This window comes from Bombina bombina, chromosome 6, assembly GCF_027579735.1.
Source record: "Bombina bombina isolate aBomBom1 chromosome 6, aBomBom1.pri, whole genome shotgun sequence".
NCBI lineage: Eukaryota > Metazoa > Chordata > Amphibia > Anura > Bombinatoridae > Bombina > Bombina bombina.
Window position 1 is genome coordinate 992,591,095 of NC_069504.1, and position 21,762 is coordinate 992,612,856.

The 21,762-nt window shown below is 35.5% G+C and overlaps 1 protein-coding gene across 1 annotated transcript in view; it reads right to left on the minus strand.

The window, feature by feature from the left end:
- The window catches only part of FAT2 (FAT atypical cadherin 2), a 166,190-nt gene that overhangs the window by 113,961 nt on the left and 30,467 nt on the right, over nucleotides 1-21,762 (minus strand). Inside the window, exon 2 of the mRNA XM_053718687.1 lies at nucleotides 179-3,444. Within this exon, the coding sequence (XP_053574662.1) occupies nucleotides 179-3,431 (3,253 nt within the window). The 5' untranslated portion in view covers nucleotides 3,432-3,444. The remainder of the gene's footprint in view (nucleotides 1-178; nucleotides 3,445-21,762) is intronic.

Genomic DNA, 21,762 nt, shown 5'->3' on the forward strand with positions numbered 1-21,762 from the left:
TTTATCTTCTTATAACAATCTTTATTGAGAAATTAGAAAAATATGTGAATATTTGAAAAACTTGTGAATTTGGTTGACTTTACCCACTTGCCAGCCAGAAGGCACTGATGACTGCAACCCCTGGCATAGGTAAGGGGTTAATGATGTGTATATGTATGTGTATGTAACAACTAATTACCTGATTCCTCATCAATGCTGAAGGCAGAAAGATCAGTTCCATCCCGAATTGAATATCGTATTTCCCCATCTTTCCCTTTATCTTCATCTTGTGCTGTAATTGAACGGACAGTGGTTCCAGGTGGTGAATTTTCTGGCACTGATGCTTGGAACACAAAAGACTGGAAATAAGGGGACTGTAGGTTCTCATTGACATCCAGCACTTCTACTTCCATATGACAAATTGATGAATGAGGGAATGGATGACCAGCATCTGTAGCTCTCACTGTCAAATTATATAATGATCTTTTCTCAAAATCAAGCTCTTTTTCAAGAATCACAGCTCCAGTTAATTTATCCACCTGAAAAATACCAAGTTCATCATTGATAAGGGCATAAGAAACTTCTCCGTTGGCACCAATGTCCGTGTCCAGAGCTTCAACAAAGTAAACAACAGTTCCTAAAGGAAGATCTTCTGGCACTTTGACATTAGCTGTTAAAGGTGTGCAGTGTGGAGTATTGTCATTGACGTCTTCCAAAGTCACAACAACATCGGTGATGGAAAGCTGCTGTTTGTCATTTTTAGGTTGATCTCTGGCCTCTATTTTGAGCCTATACTTTGCTAACAGCTCTCTATCCAATCTCCCCTTTACAGTTAACTCTCCAGTAATACTATCAATTGCAAACGTATCTGTGGGTGTCAGAAGTGAGTACTTTACTTTTCCATTGTCCTCCATGTCATTATCCTCTGCTTTAACCTTAAGGACAGTGGTACCGATTTTGGAATCTTCTGGTAATGTAACACAATATCCAGATGATGGAAAACAGGGAGCATTATCATTTGCATCAATCAAATTGACTGCTAAAATCTTCCAGGATGACCTTTGAGGTGTTCCAAGGTCATACACTGTAATATTCAAAATATATGAACTTGCAGTTTCACGATCTAATGGCAACAAGACAATCAACTTTCCTGACTCCATATCAATAGCAAAACAACCATCATCAGCTCCATCAGAGATTGCATAGACCAGTTGGCCATTAAAACCCATATCAAGATCAGTGGCAGATAGCTGAGTGATGACAGAGTTGACTGGCGTGTCTTCAGGCACATCAATTGATATTGGGAAATTGTCATCAAATTTAGGAATGTGACTGTTTAAAAGATGTATGTTGAAAGAAGTGTCATCCTCATATCCATGATCTTGAGAGTGAGATCCAAGCGAGTCTATAATACTGGCAGCTATTTTTTTTAGCACTCCAGTTTCCTCACATTGTGCTGACACTGGAGAACCTTCATTTAATAATGTGATATTAACTATATTGGGCACTGCATTATTGTCTCCATCATTTGCAGTAATAAAAAGTGAGTAAAAGGAAGGCTGGGAATCTGGTAGACCGTAAAAATCATTTCTAATTGTTATCACCCCTGATGTAGAATCTAATTTAAACTTCTGCAGCTCATTGCCAGCCAGGATCTCATACTGGATATTTTGGAGCTCATCTATATCCACTGCTGATAGAGCTATGACTTTCTCCCCAATAGGCAAGTCTCTTGGAATACTTATATTGCAGTTCACATTCTCAAACACGGGTGCATTATCATTTAAATTGTTAAGTATGAGGGAGACATGTACAGAGCTCTGTCTACGAAATGGTGAACCCCAGTCAGATGCCCAAACAGTTAGGTGATACAGCCTTTGTGTTAATTCATAATCCAAAACCCTAGATGTCCTAATAACACCTGTAAATTTATCTATGATGAAAGGTGCATTTTTAGGGCTTGCTATATTGTAAGTTACAACACCATTATTTCCCAGGTCACCATCCCTAGCACTAACCTGTACAATTTTGGTTCCTATGGGGACATTTTCATTAAAGGTTCCTTGGTATGAAGCTTGCATGAAAACTGGCGCATGATTATTACAATCTAAAATATCAACAATAACCGTAGATGAAATCTGCCCATTAAGTGCTATGACTTCCAATTGAGATTGGTCTTTCACATCCATAAATCTGTTGGTAAAAATCAAGCCAGTGTGAGGGATAATTTTAAATTTGTCTGTTGGCGTTTTAAAGTGATAACCCCCACTGGGAATTTCTGGAATAATTTTGACTAGTGTGACACGACTTCCAGGAGGAGCACATTCACTAATCTGTACTTTGTAAATCTCCTGTTCGAATCTTGCTAAGGCATATTTCCATGGTGGTATGTAAATTGTTTTTAGTGGGGAATATGTAGGTGGTCTGCTTTTGTCTTTGGCTCTAAGAGTGATATTGAAGCCATGTGGGTTTTCTAACCAGTTAATTTGGGCAGTAGATACAATTGTAAATTCATTTTTACCCACATAAGACCTTACCACTTTAAAATAACCTATTGGGTCTCCAGATACAATCTCTACAAGATCTATGTTGCAGTCTTGGTCTGCTGAATCCATGATCAAAGTTGCATACAGGAGTCTATCAGATGAGTCTGGTAAGGTTGTAGTTACTGAAGAAATAAAAGGAGGCTTTTTTATTGATTGCTCCACTAGGACTTCAAGATATGCCACATTGCCAAATCCATTACCTTCTGAAATTTTTCTCATACGGTCAACTGCTAGAATTTCAAGCTTGTGAATAGCTCTCTCTGTAGCATTTAGCTTTCCAACTAACATGACAATACCACTTGTTGGGTGAATGCAGAAGAATGATGACTGGGTGTTTAGCTTATAATAAAACATAGCATTCTGGCCTAAATCTGCATCAGTAGCACTTATTTTGCCGAGAACTGTTTTTAAAGGAGCATCTTCTTTTATTTTGAACATATATGATGTTTTAAGGAAAAGTGGCCTCAAGTCATTGATATCTAAAACTTGAATAATAACTTTAGTCCGTACCTCATACTCTATGTTCTTTTCTGAAGCATAAATGATAAGCTGATAATTGTCTTTTACTTCTCTGTTCAAAAGAGCTGTGTTACCACTCCGTATTCGTATACGTAAAAAGCAGAAGTCCCCAACTACCATCTCCTCTGTCTTAAATAGGCCAGTGCTGTCACCAGATACAATGCGATATTTTATTGTCCATTGAGGGTCCTTAAGATAAATACCCATCTTAACCTGACTAACTACATAGGTTTTTGGGGCAGAGTTCTCGTAGATTGTTGCATGGTACGCACTCTGAGTGAAGTTAAAAGGGGAAGAGTCTGTATTGTATAAAATTTCTTGGCAAGTCGTGGAGTGCAGAAACAATATGACAAGGCTGATCATTCCATTCTTGGTAAAGATGCCCATTGTGTGATCCTCCCTAGAAAGAAGTAAAAGAAAATATTATAAAAAATATTCCAATACAAGAAATCACAATATAATAACATAATAAATCCAATGACGGCAATGATAAATCTTAATCCTCAAAAAAATTTAGAATAACAAAAACAAAACATTAAAAAATAAAGTAAATTTTGACCCAAAATAAACCAAAAAAAATAACACAAATAATTTTATTCTAATAATAATGACAATGCGATGGAATGCAAGTAAAGACAACTGATGGTTACACTTTTTAGCCCACCCATGTCCTCACTAACTCAAGGAAAATTGACCTCTCTGTAAGCAGATGACACACTGTCACAACTAGCCTACATAAAGACCACTGAAGTTAAATATATTACAAACACTATATCCTACAAGTTTTCCCATTGTTTACACTGCTTAATTAGTTACTTTTGTTTATATAGAATTGATTGTATTAATTTGAAAAGTATTGCACTATATAACTGTTATGCTTCAACGATAACTGGTAGTTTAGGACTAGACATGTTCTGTATCAACTAATTACTACTATGCAAACAAACTGTATGTTAGATATTTCAGCTATCCTACTACCATCTGCCTGTTCTAGCCTCATTATAACTTACTCAATGGTCCAAGAGAGGCCATTTTAGTCCCGTATGGGCATGGACAGCAAATGCACATCAGCAAAACGAGAGAAATGAGCTAAGAAAGACTTTGTAGTTGGTATGTGTCAGGTGTAAAATATGACCTACCTCCTTATGTATAACTTTTGAAGTTTATCCTGTATCTTCGGCCAAGTTTGTATATTTGAATATATCTTAATAAAGATTTTTTGGGGGGAAAACAATAAAAAAATTAAAGGGCCATTATAGTAAAAAAAAAAAAAATACATGTTTTAATTTAATCTACTGTTCTGGAGTCAGGGCCAGATTGGCCTACCTGGATACTGGGATATTTCCCAATGGGCCACACAGGCTACTGCAGAAGAGAGGTCTCTGCAGGAATGCAAAGTATCAGCTTTTCTTTTTGAAAGACCTGTTCTAGCTGCAGTTAAAGGGACATTGTACACTAGATTTCAGTTTACATAAATGTTTTGTAGATGATCCATTAATATAGCCCATCTGGTAGTGTTTGTGCAACAATGTATAGTTTTGCTTTTTTTTTAAATAACATTCACCTAGATTACAAGTTTTGCGTCTGTGTTTTAACGGTGAAAAAAATTGTATTTTCAGCGTTAAAACAGCACCACAGCCATTACAAGTCATGTCGGTATAGCTGTACCGCAAGCCTTTTAGCCTGTAACGTAACGTCAATCTCGTACACTTAAAAATTATGTTTTTTCATGGAACTTCCATTCGAGTTTTGTGGTGAGGCTACTAGTCTAAGACTAGTAGTTATGAGTTTTGCGCTACCAAACTGTTACAAAAAATGTATAACTAAACTGTCACAAAGTACACTAACACCCATAAACTTCCTATTAACCCCTAAACCGAGGCCCTCCTGCATCGCAGACACTATATTAAAGTTATTAACCCCTAATCTGCTGCTCCCGACATCACCCCTAATAATAAAATGTATTAACCCCTATTCCACCGCTCACCGTCATTGCCACCACTATACTCAAGTTATTAACCCCTATTCCCCTGCACCCCAACATCGCCCACACTATAATAAATCTGTTAACCATATACTGCCACTCCCCGACACCGCCGCCACTATAATAAACCTATTAACCCCTACACTGCAAGCACCCCTCAACGAAATATACTAAATTGAACTATTAACCCCTAAACCAAAAGCCATCCACATCGCAATAAACTAAATTAAACTAGTAACCCCTAAACCTAATGCCCCCCTAAATGTATATTAAAATTACAATTTCCCTATCTTAAATTAAATTAAAACTTACCTGTCAAATTAAAAAAAACTAAGTTTAAACTAAAATTAAACTAACTACCAATTAAAGAAAATTAAAACACACATACAAAATATAAAAAATACAAAATTACAAAAAATAACAAACACTAAATTACGAAAAATAACAAACGACATTATCAAAAATAAAAAAGAATTATACCTAATCTAATAGCCCTATAAAAATAAAAAAGCCCACCCAAAATAAAAAAAACCCTAGCCTACAATAAACTACCAATAACCCTTAAAAGGGCCTTTTGTAGGGCATTGTTAAACAGCTCTTTTACCTGTAAAACCCCCCCCACAAAGACCCCCCAACAGTAAAACCCACCAGCCAACCAACCCCCCAAAATAAAAATAAAAACTAACTCTAACCTAAACCTAAGCTACCCATAGACTTGAAAAGGGCATTTGTATGGGCATTGCCCTTAAAAGGGCATTTAGCTCTTTTGCTTTGCCCTGAAATGGGCATTTAGTTTTTTTAAGAAAAGCCCAAACCCTAAACTATAAAAAAAAACACCCAAAAAAGTTTAAGAAATCCTAACACTAACCACTGAAGATCAACTTACAGTTCCTGAAGTCCGGACAATATATACAATATAATATTAGTTATAGTGTAGCTTGCTTTGGTATTATTTAGTTAATAATTATAACTTTAATTTTGCTCTATTTTAATTATGTTAAAATTAGGGTGTGTTGGGTTTAGGAGTTAATAGTTTAACCACTTAACGACCGACGATGTGCAGGGTACGTCCTCTAAAAAATACAGTTAACGACCGAGGACGTACCCTGTACGTGGTCGGTCTGGAAAGTGGTGGAAGTGATCCTGCTTGCTTCCAGCCACTTTCCGGTTATTGCAGGGATGCCTCGATATCGAGGCATCCCTGCAATAACCTTCCTTGGCCATCCGATGCAGAGAGAGACACTCTGTGGCCCTCTCTGCACCGGACATCGATGGCCAGTATCATTGGTGGGTGGGAGCCGGTCTGGGAGGCGTGCATCTGATGATGCAAGAGGGAGGCCGGATCATGGGCGGGATCGCTGGGGGCACGCACAGATGCGCGCGCATGCACAGGGGGAGCGGGGGTGGGCGCGGGCGAATGGCTACACTATAGCAAATTTATTATACAAAAGTGGGCTAGAGTGGGGTAAAAATTTAATTTAAAAAAAGGATCTAAGGGATCCGGGAGGGGGTGAGGGATTGGTCTTTGGGGGGAATGCTACACTACAGAAAAAAGAAAATAATTTTTTAGTAAACTGGGTACTGGCAGACAGCTGCCAGTACCCAAGATGGCGCACAATAAGGCAGAGGGGGGGGGGGTCAGAGAGGTTGGGGGCTAAGGGGGGATCCTACACAGCAGCATATGTAAATATGCTAAAAAAATGAAGATACCTTTTATTTTAGTGCTTAAGATGGCGGGGACAATTGTGGGGTGGGGGAGGAAAGAGAGCTGTTTGGGAGGGATCAGGGGGTCTGATGTGTCAGGTGGGAGGCTGAACGCTACACTAAAGCTAAAATTAACCCGGCAAGCTCCCTACAAGCTACCTAATTAACCCCTTCACTGCTGGGCATAATACACGTGTGATGCGCATCAGCATTTAGCGGCCTTCTAATTACCAAAAACCAATGCCAAAGCTATATATGTCTGCTATTTCTAAACAAAGGGGATCCCAGAGAAGCATTTACAACCATTTGTGCCATAATTGCACAAGCTGTTTGTAAATAATTTCAGTGAGAAACCTAAAATTGTGAAAAAGTGAACTTTTTTTTATTTGAACGCATTTGGTGGTAAAATGGTGGCATGAAATATACCAAAATGTGCCTAGATCAATACCTTGGGTTGTCTACTACGCTACACTAAAGCTAAAATTAACCCTACAAGCTCCCTTATTAACCCCTTCACTGCTGGGCATAATACATGTGTGTTGCGCAGTGGCATTTAGCAGCCTTCTAATTACCAAAAAGCAACGCCAAAGTCATATATGTCTGCTATTTCTGATCAAAGGGGATCCCAGAGAAGCATTTACAACCATTTATGCCATAATTGCACAAGTTGTTTGTAAATAATTTCAGTGAGAAACCTAAAGTTTGTGAAAAAATTTGTGAAAAAGTGAACAATTTTTTTTATTTGATCGCATTTGGTGGTGAAATGGTGGCATGAAATATACCAAAATGGGCCTAGATCAATACTTTGGGATGTCTTCTAAAAAAAAAATATATACATGTCAAGGGATATTCAGGGATTCCTGAAAGATATCAGTGTCCCAATGTAACTAGTGCTAATTTTGAAAAAAGTGGTTTGGAAATGGCAAAGTGCTACTTGTATTTATTGCCCTATAACTTGCAAAAAAAGCAAAGAACATGTTAAAATTGGGTATTTCTAAACTCAGGACAAAATTTAGAAACTATTTAGCATGGGTGTTTTCTGGTGGTTATAGATGTGTAACAGATTTTGGGGGTCAAAGTTAAAAAAAGTGTGTTTTTTTCCATTTTTTCCTCATATTTTATAATTTTTTATAGTAAATTATAAGATATGATGAAAATAATGGTATCTTTAGAAAGTCCATTTAATGGCAAAACAGTATATAATATGTGTGGGTACAGTAAATGAGTAAGAGGAAAATTACAGCTAAACACAATCAGCAAAAATGTAAAAATAGCCTTGGTCCCAAACGGACAGAAAATGGAAAAGTGATGTGGTCATTAAGGGGTTAATTTAGGTTGTTGCGATGTGGGGGGGGGGGGGCTGGCAGTTTAGAGGTTAATAGGTTTATTTAGTAATAGTGATGTGAGAGGCCATAGGTTTAGGGGTTAATAGCTTTATTTAGTTGCTGCGATGTTGGGAGGCGGCGGAATAGGGGTTAATAGATTTATTATAGTGTGGGCGATTATGGGGTGCGAGGGATTAGGGTTAATTACTTTAGTATAGTGGGGGAGATATCGGGAGCGGCAGATTAGTGGTTAATAACTTTATGTAGGTGTCAACGATGTCGGGGGCAGCAGATTAGAGGTGTTTAGACTTAAAGTTGATGTTAGGGTGTTAGGTTTAAACGTTACTTTTTTTCCCATAGATATCAATTTTGGCTGCGTTACGGAGCTTTTCATTCCGTGCTTCAGGTGTTAGGTTTTTTTCTAACCCGCTCTCCCCATTGATGTCTATGGGGAAAGCGTGCACGAGCACGTGAAAACAGCGCCTATATTTTGTGCGGTATGGAGCTCAACGCAACCATATTGCACGCACAAGCCGGCTGTTTCAAAACTTGTAATGGCAGCACTATGGAGGGTGAAATAACGCAACTTTTGTTGCGTTAGTTAAAAACCCTATAGCGCGCATAACTCGTAATCTAGGTGATTGTTCTGATTTTCAGACTCCAAACCAAGCCCCAAAGTTTTAGATGTAAACTGATGTTGACAGACTCCTAGTTGTGTAATGGGTCTTTTCATATGCAGGGGAGGTGGGGAGTATCTAGGGTTGCCACCTCAGCCATGCTTTCCTGGACACTTATGAGTTACACATGCTGCAGGGTGTGCAGGGAGGAACATGTATTGTGTTTCTGGACAGCACTATTCATATTCCTCCCTGCACACCCTGCAGCATGTGTAACTTATAAGTGTTCTGTATTTTAAGGGACAGGTGGCAACCCTAGAGTATCTGCCTTTTCCTGCTTTCCCTTTTCAGTGGGTGTCCCAGTCTAACCTCGTCACCAGTGCTAAAGTGGGAGCTTCTAAGTAAGTTTTTAAAAGGTTTTATACTGGATTTTTAGATCAGTATCTGTGCATAGTCTTCTTTATAGTAGTGTCTATTACATGCATATGAAAATTGGTGTATACTGTCCATTTAATTTATTGGCTATGATCAGTAAAGTCCTTTTGCTGTAAAATTATAATAGTAATGTAATGGTGGCTCTCTTATCTAGCTGCAGACAGTAGCAACACTGAGAATTTCTAAGCTCTCATTTATCAAGAAATCAAAACTGAAAACTGTTTCTTGTTGTGTTTAATTAAACATATTTTTACTAAATGATCAGTTATTCATATCCCTTTAAATTTGTGTTTACAAACTAGTAGAATTTAATATATACTATATATAGTTATACACAACATACTATACTATATATATGTTTTGTAATTATTTATATTTTCTGTTTTTTTATGTTTTTATGAGATTTTTATTATCATATGAGTTTTTAAGTTGCAAAAAGTTCATGGTATTTTTACCTCTGCTTAATGCATATTGACCTTTTCATTTTTCTTAATCTTATTTCTTATTGCAGAGTAATGATAATAAAAAAAAAATACAAACAGATTGTTTTGTGGATTAAGTTTATGCAGTAATGGCAATGGCCATTTATTATTAAAATAAACATATACTTTATTTTCACAAATGTGTGTAGTAATTGTATTTATCCCTAGGATCCAAAATATTAAAAAGAGATAACATCAGTAAATGTAAAAATATAATATGAGTACAAATCAAAAGCTTTATGTAACTCTGGAATATAAAACTGTAGCCTAAAATTAAAAATATGAAAAAAACATTAATTAATTGTGGTATGTATAGATAAAGATACTTGGTAACAAAAAGTAACAAGCAAAACTAGCAACATTTAGTGGGAAAAAAAAAAAAAGTTCAGCTTATAAAAGTTGCTGATGTAAGACCTAGTTATATGACAGTTTTCGTGATTTGAATGTATTGCTTGTCCTGCTTGCTGGCCTTTTTTCTTTACATTTTTTTTCTCTCTTTTTTTGACTTAACTATTGGGGTCTACCTGACAGACAGGTCGTAAACAGGAGCCATTTAAAAAACTTTTTGTCACTTTTTTTTCTTTTTTGTGGGTTTCTTTTTTTTTTTCTTTTTTTTTTTTCTTTCTTTCTCTTCTTAGTTCCCACTTGTTCTCTGTGTTTTTTTTGGGGTTTTTTTTGTGTTTTTTTTGTATTTCACTTTAGATGTGACACACCTTTAGTGAACGCACCGATAATTAGGGCAAAAGTGTACCTTTAATAACCAACTGAGCACGCCTATAAGAGGCTAAATCTCACGGCTAGGTTAAATAGAGATTAAGAGACATTAGTATATTCCTAATGAAGGGGCGTGACCCAGAAACGCATAGAATACCAATCTGTATTTGGTCAGAGGTGTGTGTGATAAATGTGGACATGTGATTGGCCTACAAGATAGGAATAGGGTGGAGCTATCTGCTTTTAAACTACGGACCCCCGCGAAAAACTTCATACCTTGAGAAAGTTCGCAGAGGTCGGACGAAACGCGTAGAAGAAAAAGGCACAAGGCAGCAGTCACTAAAAGAACAAGGGAATACAAAGCCCGTCTGTTGGATGATCAATAACTGACTGTGTATACCGGAGACAGCTCGATCACAGGGAAGACGCAAAAGTCATAGCTGAACCGGGACAGAATAATCCTATATGATCTGCCACATTGAGGCGCCTGTTTTTATCTAAGCTCTTGTAAGTGCAATATGTATGTAAGCGCAATTTGGAAGCATTAAAACTTTTACCTTGAGTCGTGGCTGCGCTCGTTTTTCTTTTTGTCTCTATATTAGTATATTCCTGTTTTTTTTTGTTTTTCTTTTTGCCATAGGCTAGGCACATACACACAATTTTTTCAGATTAACTGAAACACTTTGAATTGTAAAAGATAATTAATATACATACACACAATACACGTCAACATATTGACACAGGTGAATGGATAGGTTTATTTCACTTCAGAAAAGCTCCTCACCAAACATGCCACCCAAAAGAGATAAAAAAGGCAGTTTAAAATCTGCGGACCCCACGTTAGATATCTCACAGGAGCGAAGACTGTCTGGTATTGGCAGCAGCGATATGGCAGAATTGGGGGCAGAGATAGCGAAAATATTCACTCCCCATTTAGATGCTGTTAAAAAAGAGATCAAAGCTGAAATTTCCAACCTATCTTGTGAAATTCGACAATTTAATACCAGAATAGAGGAGGTAGAGACTAGAGTGTCTGGGCTAGAGGACAGAGTTAATAGTATCACGCCTATTACGATCAAACAAGATAAGGCCATCGCGTCACTGCGTGCAAGGATCGAAGACCTTGAGGATAGGTCAAGGCGCAATAACCTGAGGGTTGTTGGACTACCAGAGTCGGTGGGTCCGCAGGACTTGATGGCCTTTGTTACTGTCACTCTTCCTCAGGCACTCTTGATACCGCCCCCCTCAGTGGCTTTTCAAATAGAGAGAGTCCATCGAATTGGATTTATGAAAGAAAGCGGTAACATAGATGCTAAACCTAGAACAGTTATCTTTAAATTTGTTAATTACCAAGATAAGCTTTTGTATTTAAAGTATTACAGAAAACTGGACTCTCTCTGTATTGACTCATATAAGATCTTAATCTTTCAAGATTTTTCTGCTGAGACAATGGCTAAAAGAAGGGAAATGTCACCGTTTTTCACAAAATTTATGAAGGCAGGGTATAATGTTAGACTAGTTTACCCAGCCAAACTCATACTAATGAAAGAAGGGAAGTCGTACACAGTAAATAATACAGATGAAGCATTCTCTCTATGTAAAGATCTACTTATAACTTGAACTGGGGATAGGTTTATACTTGTTACTTGTTGATGCTGTTAAATCAAAGATGGAATGTGATTATATATATATTTTTTGTGTTGTTTAGTGCTTGCAATGGATTACATTGCGCAAGTTTTAATTTCTCCTGCTGTGCTCGGTTGGGTTTTTTTTCCTTTTTTTTTTTTTTTTCTTGTTTTGTTTGTTTTTGTATCATTTTGTCTTGCTTTCCCTCCTCCCCCATCTCCCCGACTCTTTTTGGCCATATTTATCTTTGGTACTATCTCTAGATAAAATATTCCTTTTGGGATAGCTTTTATTTTTTTAGAATAAAAAATGGTTCTGCCTCTTAAAATTGCTTCCTGGAATGTGGGTGGCATAAACTCGCCAATAAAGAGGAAATCCGTAATTAAGTATCTGGCCAAGGGTAAGCCAGATATAGCTTTCTTGCAGGAGATCCACTTGAAAGATACAGAAATTCCTAAATTACAGACTAAGTGGGTGGGTGAAGTGATAGCAGCCCCATATAATTCACGTAAAAGAGGAGTGGCTATATTATTTAATAAGGCTTTGAACTACAAAATTGAGTCCTCGATATTAGATATAGAAGGACAGTTCCAAATCTTAGAAATACTTTATAATGAGAAACGACTTATCCTTTGTAACATCTATGGTCCGAACAAAGTGGACAAGGAATTTTGGAATAATATGACACTTCGTCTGCACAAATATATAGGTCAGGACCTTATAGTCGCAGGTGATTTTAATCTAATAGGGGATCCGCTATTAGATAGGCAGAATAAAAAACTACAGTTTAAACGTGATAGAAAAGTACGTATCCTGCAGAAATTCTGTTCACAATTAGGACTGACCGACATTTGGCGGGTACAAAATCCAGATGTAAGATCGTATACCTGTATGTCAAAAGGACATCAGGCATTGTCGAGGATTGATCTATTTTTTATTTCTGATTCTCTGATTGGATTAGAGTGGAGAGCAGAGATTGGAGAGATAGCAATCTCAGATCATGCTATCATTACATTAGCAATAAATGCTTTAAATAAGCGATCTGCGTCTAATCAGCCTCTTTTTTTCCCCAAACATTTGATGAATAATATAGATTTTCAAAGCTGGTTAAGTAATCAATGGAGAGAATATGTTAATTATAATAGGGCATACATAAATAAACCGGAGATATTTTGGGAGGCTGCCAAAGTAGTTCTGAGTGGAAAAATTAAGGCCTATATGTGTCAGCGTAAGAGGAAATTTAGGGCCCTCGAAACCCAGTTGGCTAACCAGGTTAAGAATTCCTACATAACATATTTGGGGAACTGTACAAATTTTTACTGGAATAAATACATAAATGCTAAAGAAGCTAGAGATGTGTTTCTAAAACAAAACTCTATTCAAGAAATACAAAGACAAAAGGCCCTATATGGGGGGTTTGGAGGTAGATCGGCCAAATTCCTAGCCAGAATAACGAAAAGAGTGAATAAGAATATTATAACAGCAATTAAGAAAGGTACTACGAGAGTAACAAGTAATACAGATATCGGTAAAATTTTATTGGATTACTTTAAAGACCTATATAAATTAGAAGAATGTAATATAGATAAAAGGAAATTGTTTTGGGAAAAGATTAAGATACCTAAGCTCTCGGAGTCTCGGTAGAAACGCTAGCGGAGATTAACTTGCCTATATCAGAGACTGAAATACAAACTGCAATTAAAATTGCCAAGACTAATAAGGCAGCTGGACCTGACTGTCTACCGACTGAATTTTATAGGATCCTGCAAGAGCACATTGTACCAGTTCTCCAGAAATTATTTAATTTCTATTTCACTGAAAATAATAAGTGTTCCCCATATTTTACGGCCGCTAACATTACCTTAATCGCTAAGAAAAATAGAGATCCAGAATTAACAGCCTCATATAGACCGATATCAATTCTAAATACGGATTATAAACTATTAATGAATATCTTGGCAAACAGATTAAAGCCGCATCTTGGTTCAATAATTCATGAAAACCAATCAGGCTTTATGTCTGAGAGGAATCCTACTAAAAATATGTGTAAAGTTTTGACATTATTGGATTTTTGCTGTAATAAATTTAAAAAAGATATACATGGGAGCACTGAAGATCTAGCCCTATTATCGGTTGATGCGGAAAAGGCATTTGATCGTATTTCTTGGGAACACTTGTTTTTTTCACTGGAACAATTCGGGGTCACGGGAAATTTTAACCAATTTATTCAAGTAATTTACTCAGACCCGAGGTCGGCCTTAATTATTAATGGCGAGACTACAGAGCGTTTCCTTCTACAAAGGGGTACCCGTCAAGGTTGCCCGCTTTCGCCCCTATTATTCAATATCTCTTTAGAACCTCTGGCGATTTTACTTCGCCAACAATTGGATGGCATTAATATCGCGGGACAAAAATTAGTATTATTGTTATATGCGGATGATCTGCTCCTATTTATGAGTAACATCAAGGATAATTTACCCAAATTTCTTTAAAAAAATTGGTATTTTTGGGAAAATATCGGGATATAAGATTAATCTGACAAAGTCTGAATTGATGTGGTTGGACAAAAAAAAAGATCATGATATTATACATACTTTCGTTGAAGCACGAACAATATCGTATCTAGGTATTATGTTAAGCCCTAATCCGGAAGAATTGTACAATATGAACTTCCATAAATGTTTTACTGCTTGTAAACGGAAAATGGAGGATTGGATCAATCTCCCAATCTCTCTAACTGCAAGGGTCATGCTAATAAAAACAGTACTATTTCCCAAATTATTTTATTACATACAAAATATCCCAATCCCTTTACATAAAACTGACTTAATAGAATACAACAAGGCCTGTTCAAAATTTCTCTGGAAAGGCACTAAACCACGTATAGCGATAGCTCGGGTTATGAATAACAAAACAGCGGCAGGTTTGGCACTTCCGAATATGCAATTATATAGCCTAGCTGCTCGCAGTAAGGTCGCGATAGACTGGTTACTAGAGCAAGAACAAATTTCCTCAATAGCCTGGGAATCCGCGCTGGTTGCCCCATTTTGATTAAATGCGTTGTTACATTGTACAATTACAGAGCTCCCTTCAGATCCTTTTCAACTTATAACTTTCAAGAATATTATTATAGCTTGGCAGGAAATATGTAATGAAACGGATGTTCTCCACATGTCTCCAAATTTCTCCCTATTGTTGGGAACCCAAATTTTTTGCCAGGACAAGGAGATGGACCATTTACACAATGGTTTACGAAAGGCCTGATTTACATCATGCAATTGCTAGACGTAAACTTAAACCCACTAACTTTTGGGGATCTATGTAACCAATACGGACTTACAAAGCGCGATTTTTATGCATTCCTGCAGGTAAGGAATTATATAGGTGAACTAAAACAAAGATATGGTTTAGATTGGTCGCTCCAAGAGTTACAAACCAAGATTAATACTTACTTAACTGGTTGCTACTCTATCTCGCCTCTCTACTCTCTCCTTAATCAGAAGCCCTCTCTAGAACAATTAGACTATATAGTAACTAAATGGCGCTTTGCGTTCCCGCATATTGATAGACAGGTAATATTAGATACTTTTAAGTTAACAGAAAAGAGCTGGGTTCTGACGGCATGGAGAGAATCTCAAATTAAAATAGCCCTAATGACATATTTGACTCCTGCAATGCTAGCGAGATGGTATGGGGCTAGTATTGTTTGTGCTAGATGTAGTGCTACCGCGGCAGACATCAGACACTGTTTTTGGACCTGTCCAGTAATCGGGCAGTTTTGGGCCAAGATAGTGTATTGGATGAATGCCATTCTTAAACTTGACTATGTTGTTCAGCCCTTGGAGATTTTTTTTCTAGCTAAATTTCAAGGAGTAGTTTGGAATTTGAAACTGATTAATATAATTATATTTCTGTGTAGAAATTTGATATTGAGAAAATGGAAGGCAAAAAGGGCTCCTACCTTGAGAGAACTCAAACAGGCCTTGTTAGCGTACTGCCTGTCTGAACAATATAATCTTCAAGGAATGTCCGATGACCGAATAGAATTGTTTTTTAAGCACTGGAAAGTGTTTATATTATCCCTACCATCCGGGACTCAAAATATTATAGTCAAACCATTTGTTAAATCAGTTTTTTTTCAGTTGCAAGTGCTGGGGGGCACCTTTCCTAGGGCCTGGCTGGCAAATAATAATGAAGAGATATAGTGGGCGAGATGGGGTTGGAGGAAAATTATGCAGATTTGTATGTTATATGTTGTTTTTCCCTTCTTGTTTTTTTTTTTTATTTTTTTTTATTTGTTCTGTTTTGTTTTGTTTTCACCCAACCAGTTCCCCTTTTTATAGTTATAAGAGTATATCAAGTTTATAATCAAAGTAACGACAATGAAGTTGTAATTTAAATAGAAATCAAGATTGTTTTATTTTTGCTGTATATTCCTGAGGGCATTTAGCCACACTAACTGTTAATTTTTGATTTCTGTAATTTTTTTGAAACTGCAATATGGAAAATAAAGATTTAAAAAAAAAAAAAAAACATTAAAAAAATCTAGTCAGTAACCTACAGATTAAAGGGACACTGAACCCAAATTTTTTATTTTGTGATTCAGATAGAGCATGCAATTTTAAGCAACTTTCTAATTTACTCCTATTATCATTTTTTCTTCTTTCTCTTGCTATCTTTATTTGAAAAATTAGGCATCTAAGCATTTTTTTTTGTTTAGAAACCCTGGACAGCACTTGTTTATTGTTTATTGGATTTATCCACCAATCAGCAAGAACAACCCAGGTTGTTCACCAAAAATGGGCCGGCATCTAAACTTACATTCTTGCTTTTCAAATAACGATACCAAGAGAATGAAGAAAATTTGATAATAGGAGTAAATTGGAAAGTTGCTTAAAATTGCATGCTCTATCTGAATCAAGAAAGAAAAAAAAAAATTGGGTTCAGTGTCCCTTTAACATTCTTCACAGGGTTCCAATATGATTCATAACATACAGTAGTTGACAACTATCAAGGATGGACAATATACTTTGTGACCCACAAATAAAGAAAACAAAACACAGTCTGGTGCTTAAAATTCTCTTCATTGCAGTTAATAGAAAAAAAAAAGGATCTTATATCTGATTATATACTAAATTTCCTGATGACATCACTTCATCAGTTGTACAATATCAGGTAAAGACATTTAAGGGGACATGAAGCCCAAACTCTTTTTTTCATGATTTCGATAGAACATACAACTGAAAACAACTTTCCAATCTGCTTCTGCTTCTGTTATCTTGGTATCCTTTGTTGAAGGAGCAGCAACTGAACACATCATGTAAGCCAATGGCAAGAGGCATTTATGTGCAGCCACCAATCACTAACAAGCTCCCAGAAGTGCATTACTGATTCTGTACCTACCTAGGTATGCTTTTCAACAAGGGACACTGAAAGAACAAAGCAAACTACAAAATAGAATTAAAAAATTGCATGCTTTATCTAAATCATGAAAGTTTAATTTTGACTCTACCGTCCCTTTAAAGCTTATTATATAAATCAGTTTTAAAATATTTAAATTGTTTCAACCAATGACATGATTACTGTCAACAAAAGTTGCCCTAGATATGGGGTAAAAAAGGTGTCCAACTGCCAGTGAACACTTTGTAGAAATTCTGTTAATTGAAAGTAGAATATATATTTCTACACTGCAAGAGAAGTACCAAAAATTAAAATATATACATTAAATGACATATATGTTAATATTTGTATTTGTTTTTCTTCCTTTTAATTGTAATGTGTCATTAAATAGTGAATATCGCTTCCTAAAGTGATTACAGTAATTCAATAATGATTGGGAATGGAAAATCTAAATATAGCCGCTGCATTTAAGATTTGTTCAATTAGTTTTCCATTGTTGTCAATGAATCAGCTGTAAATAATGCTAACACGAATGCAATCATAATGAAACAATTATACAGCTAAAAAAAGATCAGACAACATATAAACACATCACTTTTAATGTTTCTCTTTATGATAGGGAACATTATAGGTAAAAAAACCCCCATAATTTTGAGAAAAAAACAACAACATTAAAGGGACATACACGTATAAATAAAATTGCCATTATTAATAGATTTGAATTAATAAAAAAATGTCCAAAGGTCAAAATAAAAGTATCATGTTCAACACAACCTTGTGCCTCCTCCCTAAAAGTACATATTAGCCAACCAGTAGCCCCTGCATGACGTGAGCGAAATCATTTTTGTCATATACTAGACCCTGATTGAACTAGGTAATGGGCAATTTATTTAAAGGAATATTAAAAACTTTGCAATATGGTTTCATTTTTTTTTCTCTCCCTCTAATTAACTCTGAAAGTTAGGGGTTTCTAATTCCTCGAGTAATGGATGCCGTCATCTAATCTCTTCTGCAGAACTCAATTAGAAACATATAAATATGCAAACAAATGCTGTACGGAACATAGAGTTTTTAAAACGACTTAAAACCATGTTAAATAGTTCCTTTAAAGGGACAGTCTACTCCAGATTTTTTTTGTTTAAAAAATATAGATAATCCCTTTATTACTCATTCCCCAGATTTGCATAACCAACTCTGCTATATTAATACAGTTTTTACCTCCGTGATTACCTTGTATCTAAGCCTCTGCAGACTGCCCCTTTTTCTCAGTTCTTTTGACAGACTTGCATTTTAGCCAATCAGTGATTACGGGAGTGAGCACAATGTTATCTATATGGTACATATGATCTAGCGCTGTATAGCTGTGAAAAACTGTCAAAATCCACTGAGATAAGAGGTGGCCTTCAATCGCTTAGAAATCAGTTTGAGCCTACCTAGGTTTAGCTTTCAGCAAAGAATACCAAGTGAACAAAGCAAATTTGATGATAAAAATAAATTGGAAAGTTGTTAAAATAGCCTGCTCTATCTGAATCATAAAAGTTTAATTTTGAGGAGACTGTCTTACATTTCATACAACAATTGCGCTTACACTTGGCTAGATTACAAGTGTATCTGTATTTTCTGTTCCCGCTCGCGTGTTAGTTCCACTAGAAGTAAGCTTTTTCACGCAATGGGTAGCACACGTATTACTAGTTGAAAGTAAAAAGTTTTGAACCAGAGTGCCAACACGATGCACGCAAAAAGCTGATTTATTTCATTTGTTTATTCTGTATATATGTGTGTGTGTGTGTGTATATATATATATATATATATATATATATATATATATACAGTATATATATATATATATATATATATATATATATATATATATATATATATATATATATATATATATATATATATATATATATATATATATATAGTCATGTGTACTGGACAGCATAGTATCACTATATAATTCTGAGCAAACTATGCTCCGGATTCCTGAGAACAAAGTAGATAAACAACACAATTTGAAAGGTAGCAACCAACATCAAAGCAATTTATCCAATCACAGCTAGAAGAAGCTTTGTAATCAGTAAACATAACATAAAGAGGAAGATGTTGTTCTCAAAAACTGTCAACAAGTTTACTTTGTAGTAAGTGATGCCAGAAAGCTAATGATCCAGTGGCCATCTAATGATGTAATACAATTTAGTATCATTACTTTGCCACTATAACATGCATAACATTACATGAATACACCACTGATGCTTTGAACTACCCCTATAAGTACACTTTCTACATTTGAGTCAAGTGTTAACAACTGGGTGTAGGCAAGTTTAGGGCTTTTTCTTGTACCTCAATTGATTAGTTATCCGGAATACAATTAACTATAACCATATTTACCTTTGTATTAAGTTTTTTTCTTTTCAAATGCCCTTTATAGATTATAAACATTTAAAAGCACAAAAATGTAATATATATCATCAACGTACCTTGTGATGTTACATATAACACCAATATAAGTAATTGAAAAGAAAGAAAAAAAAACTGTTATATAAAGTACACTGTGAGGCATTAATAATTTTGTATTAGTAGTCAGCTAGAATATTTAGGAGACTACAACATTTTTAGAAGCCAGTGATCAGTTGTATAAATTGATATGTATAGGAGCCAAGTGAAATTTTAGGACCAATATGATTTTTATAAGCAGTCTCTAAGGCTTTCATAGTGTATTATGGTCATATAATAAGGATATGTAAATTGTATTATTTGTTGAAATAGATGTTGCTGTACAAAATAAATACATGTTTTCATGACAGGTGGAGGTTTGTCCCTGTGCAAATGTAAGTTGTTCCTATCAGCCAGAGAGAAATTAATTGTTATGTGTGCAAAGTTGAAAGTTTTATTGTAAAATTAAACAGCTTTTACTTAATAAATGGTTATTAAAGGGACAATGTACTCAGGCACCAACAGATAAGAGTCTGCAGAGACACCCTGTCAAAGCGGCTTGATTTTTGCTATCCCTCACACTAGTAGTTGGATTTCTTCAGTATCTTGTTTATAGCTTTTCTATAGCCAATATTGCAGTATTGGAATTTTGAGCATATATGATGATTTCAAGAGGTAAAAACAGCTATTTCAAATAAAAAATAAAGGTAAATATTATATTCATAAACATTGTCATATTGTCCAGCAGGTAAAGTGGATCAGTATAAACACATTAAGGGGAGAACATGTTACAGAATGATGTCCCTTTAAAATCAAAATTGTTTAATTTATTATTACAAAGATAAATAAAAAATTGCACTGATTTCATGAACTATTTTACCTCCAATGTTTGTTTTTACCTCTGAAAAACACTTTTCTCACTCATCCAGTATGGCTTGAGCATAGTTATGTATTATGCACTTTTAATGATCCTACAACATGCTACCCAAACAAATTGCCTAGATATGTGCATGAGCTATTTTAAAGGGACAGTATACGTCAATTTTCATATAACTGCATGTAATAGACACCACTATAAAGAAGAATATGCACAGATACTAATATAAAAATCCTGTATAAAACCTTAAAAAATTAATTAGAAACTCACAATCTAGCACTGTTAATGAGGTTAAGCTGGGACACCCACTGAAATGATCTGAGAAAGCAAGAACAGCATACACTTCCCCCTCATCCTAATCTGTATATGAAGAGACCCATTACAGAAGCTGGCGTCTGTAGACATTAGTATACATCTATAACTGATAGGCTTGGTAAGGAGTCTGACAATCAGCACAATGATATTTAAAAATAAGCAAAACTATACATTTTTACAAAAACACCACCAGATGGGCTATATAAACGTCATCTACAAAACATTTATGCAAAGAATAATCTAGTGTACAATGTCCTTTTAAATCTAGGTCTACAATGCTCAAAATGCCTTTCAAGGGGAGTGTCACTGAACTGATCTGAAGGATCAAAACCCTATGGAATTTGCTAAAGAAACATGGTATACATTTTATAAAATATTATGTGCAGATATGTTGATAACTTAAACATTCTTTTTTTAATATATATATATATATATATATATATATATATATATATATATATATATATATATATATATATATAACAAAATATATATATATATATATATATAAACACACACACCTACACACTGATAATGAACATGCTGCACTTTATAATGATACTGAGTACTTTTACACTGGCAGTGAGCACACTGTGCTGTATAATGATGTGAGTTTCTTTACACTATACCATGAGGAGTACAATGCTTTGTATTAAAGTGAGTATGTATACTCTGATTAATATGCTGTGCTTTATAATGATGGAACATCTATACACTACTGCTTAACTGTATAATGTGAGTATGCTGCACAGTATAATAATGATGAGTATCTGTACACAGATTATGACCACATAAGCTCATGT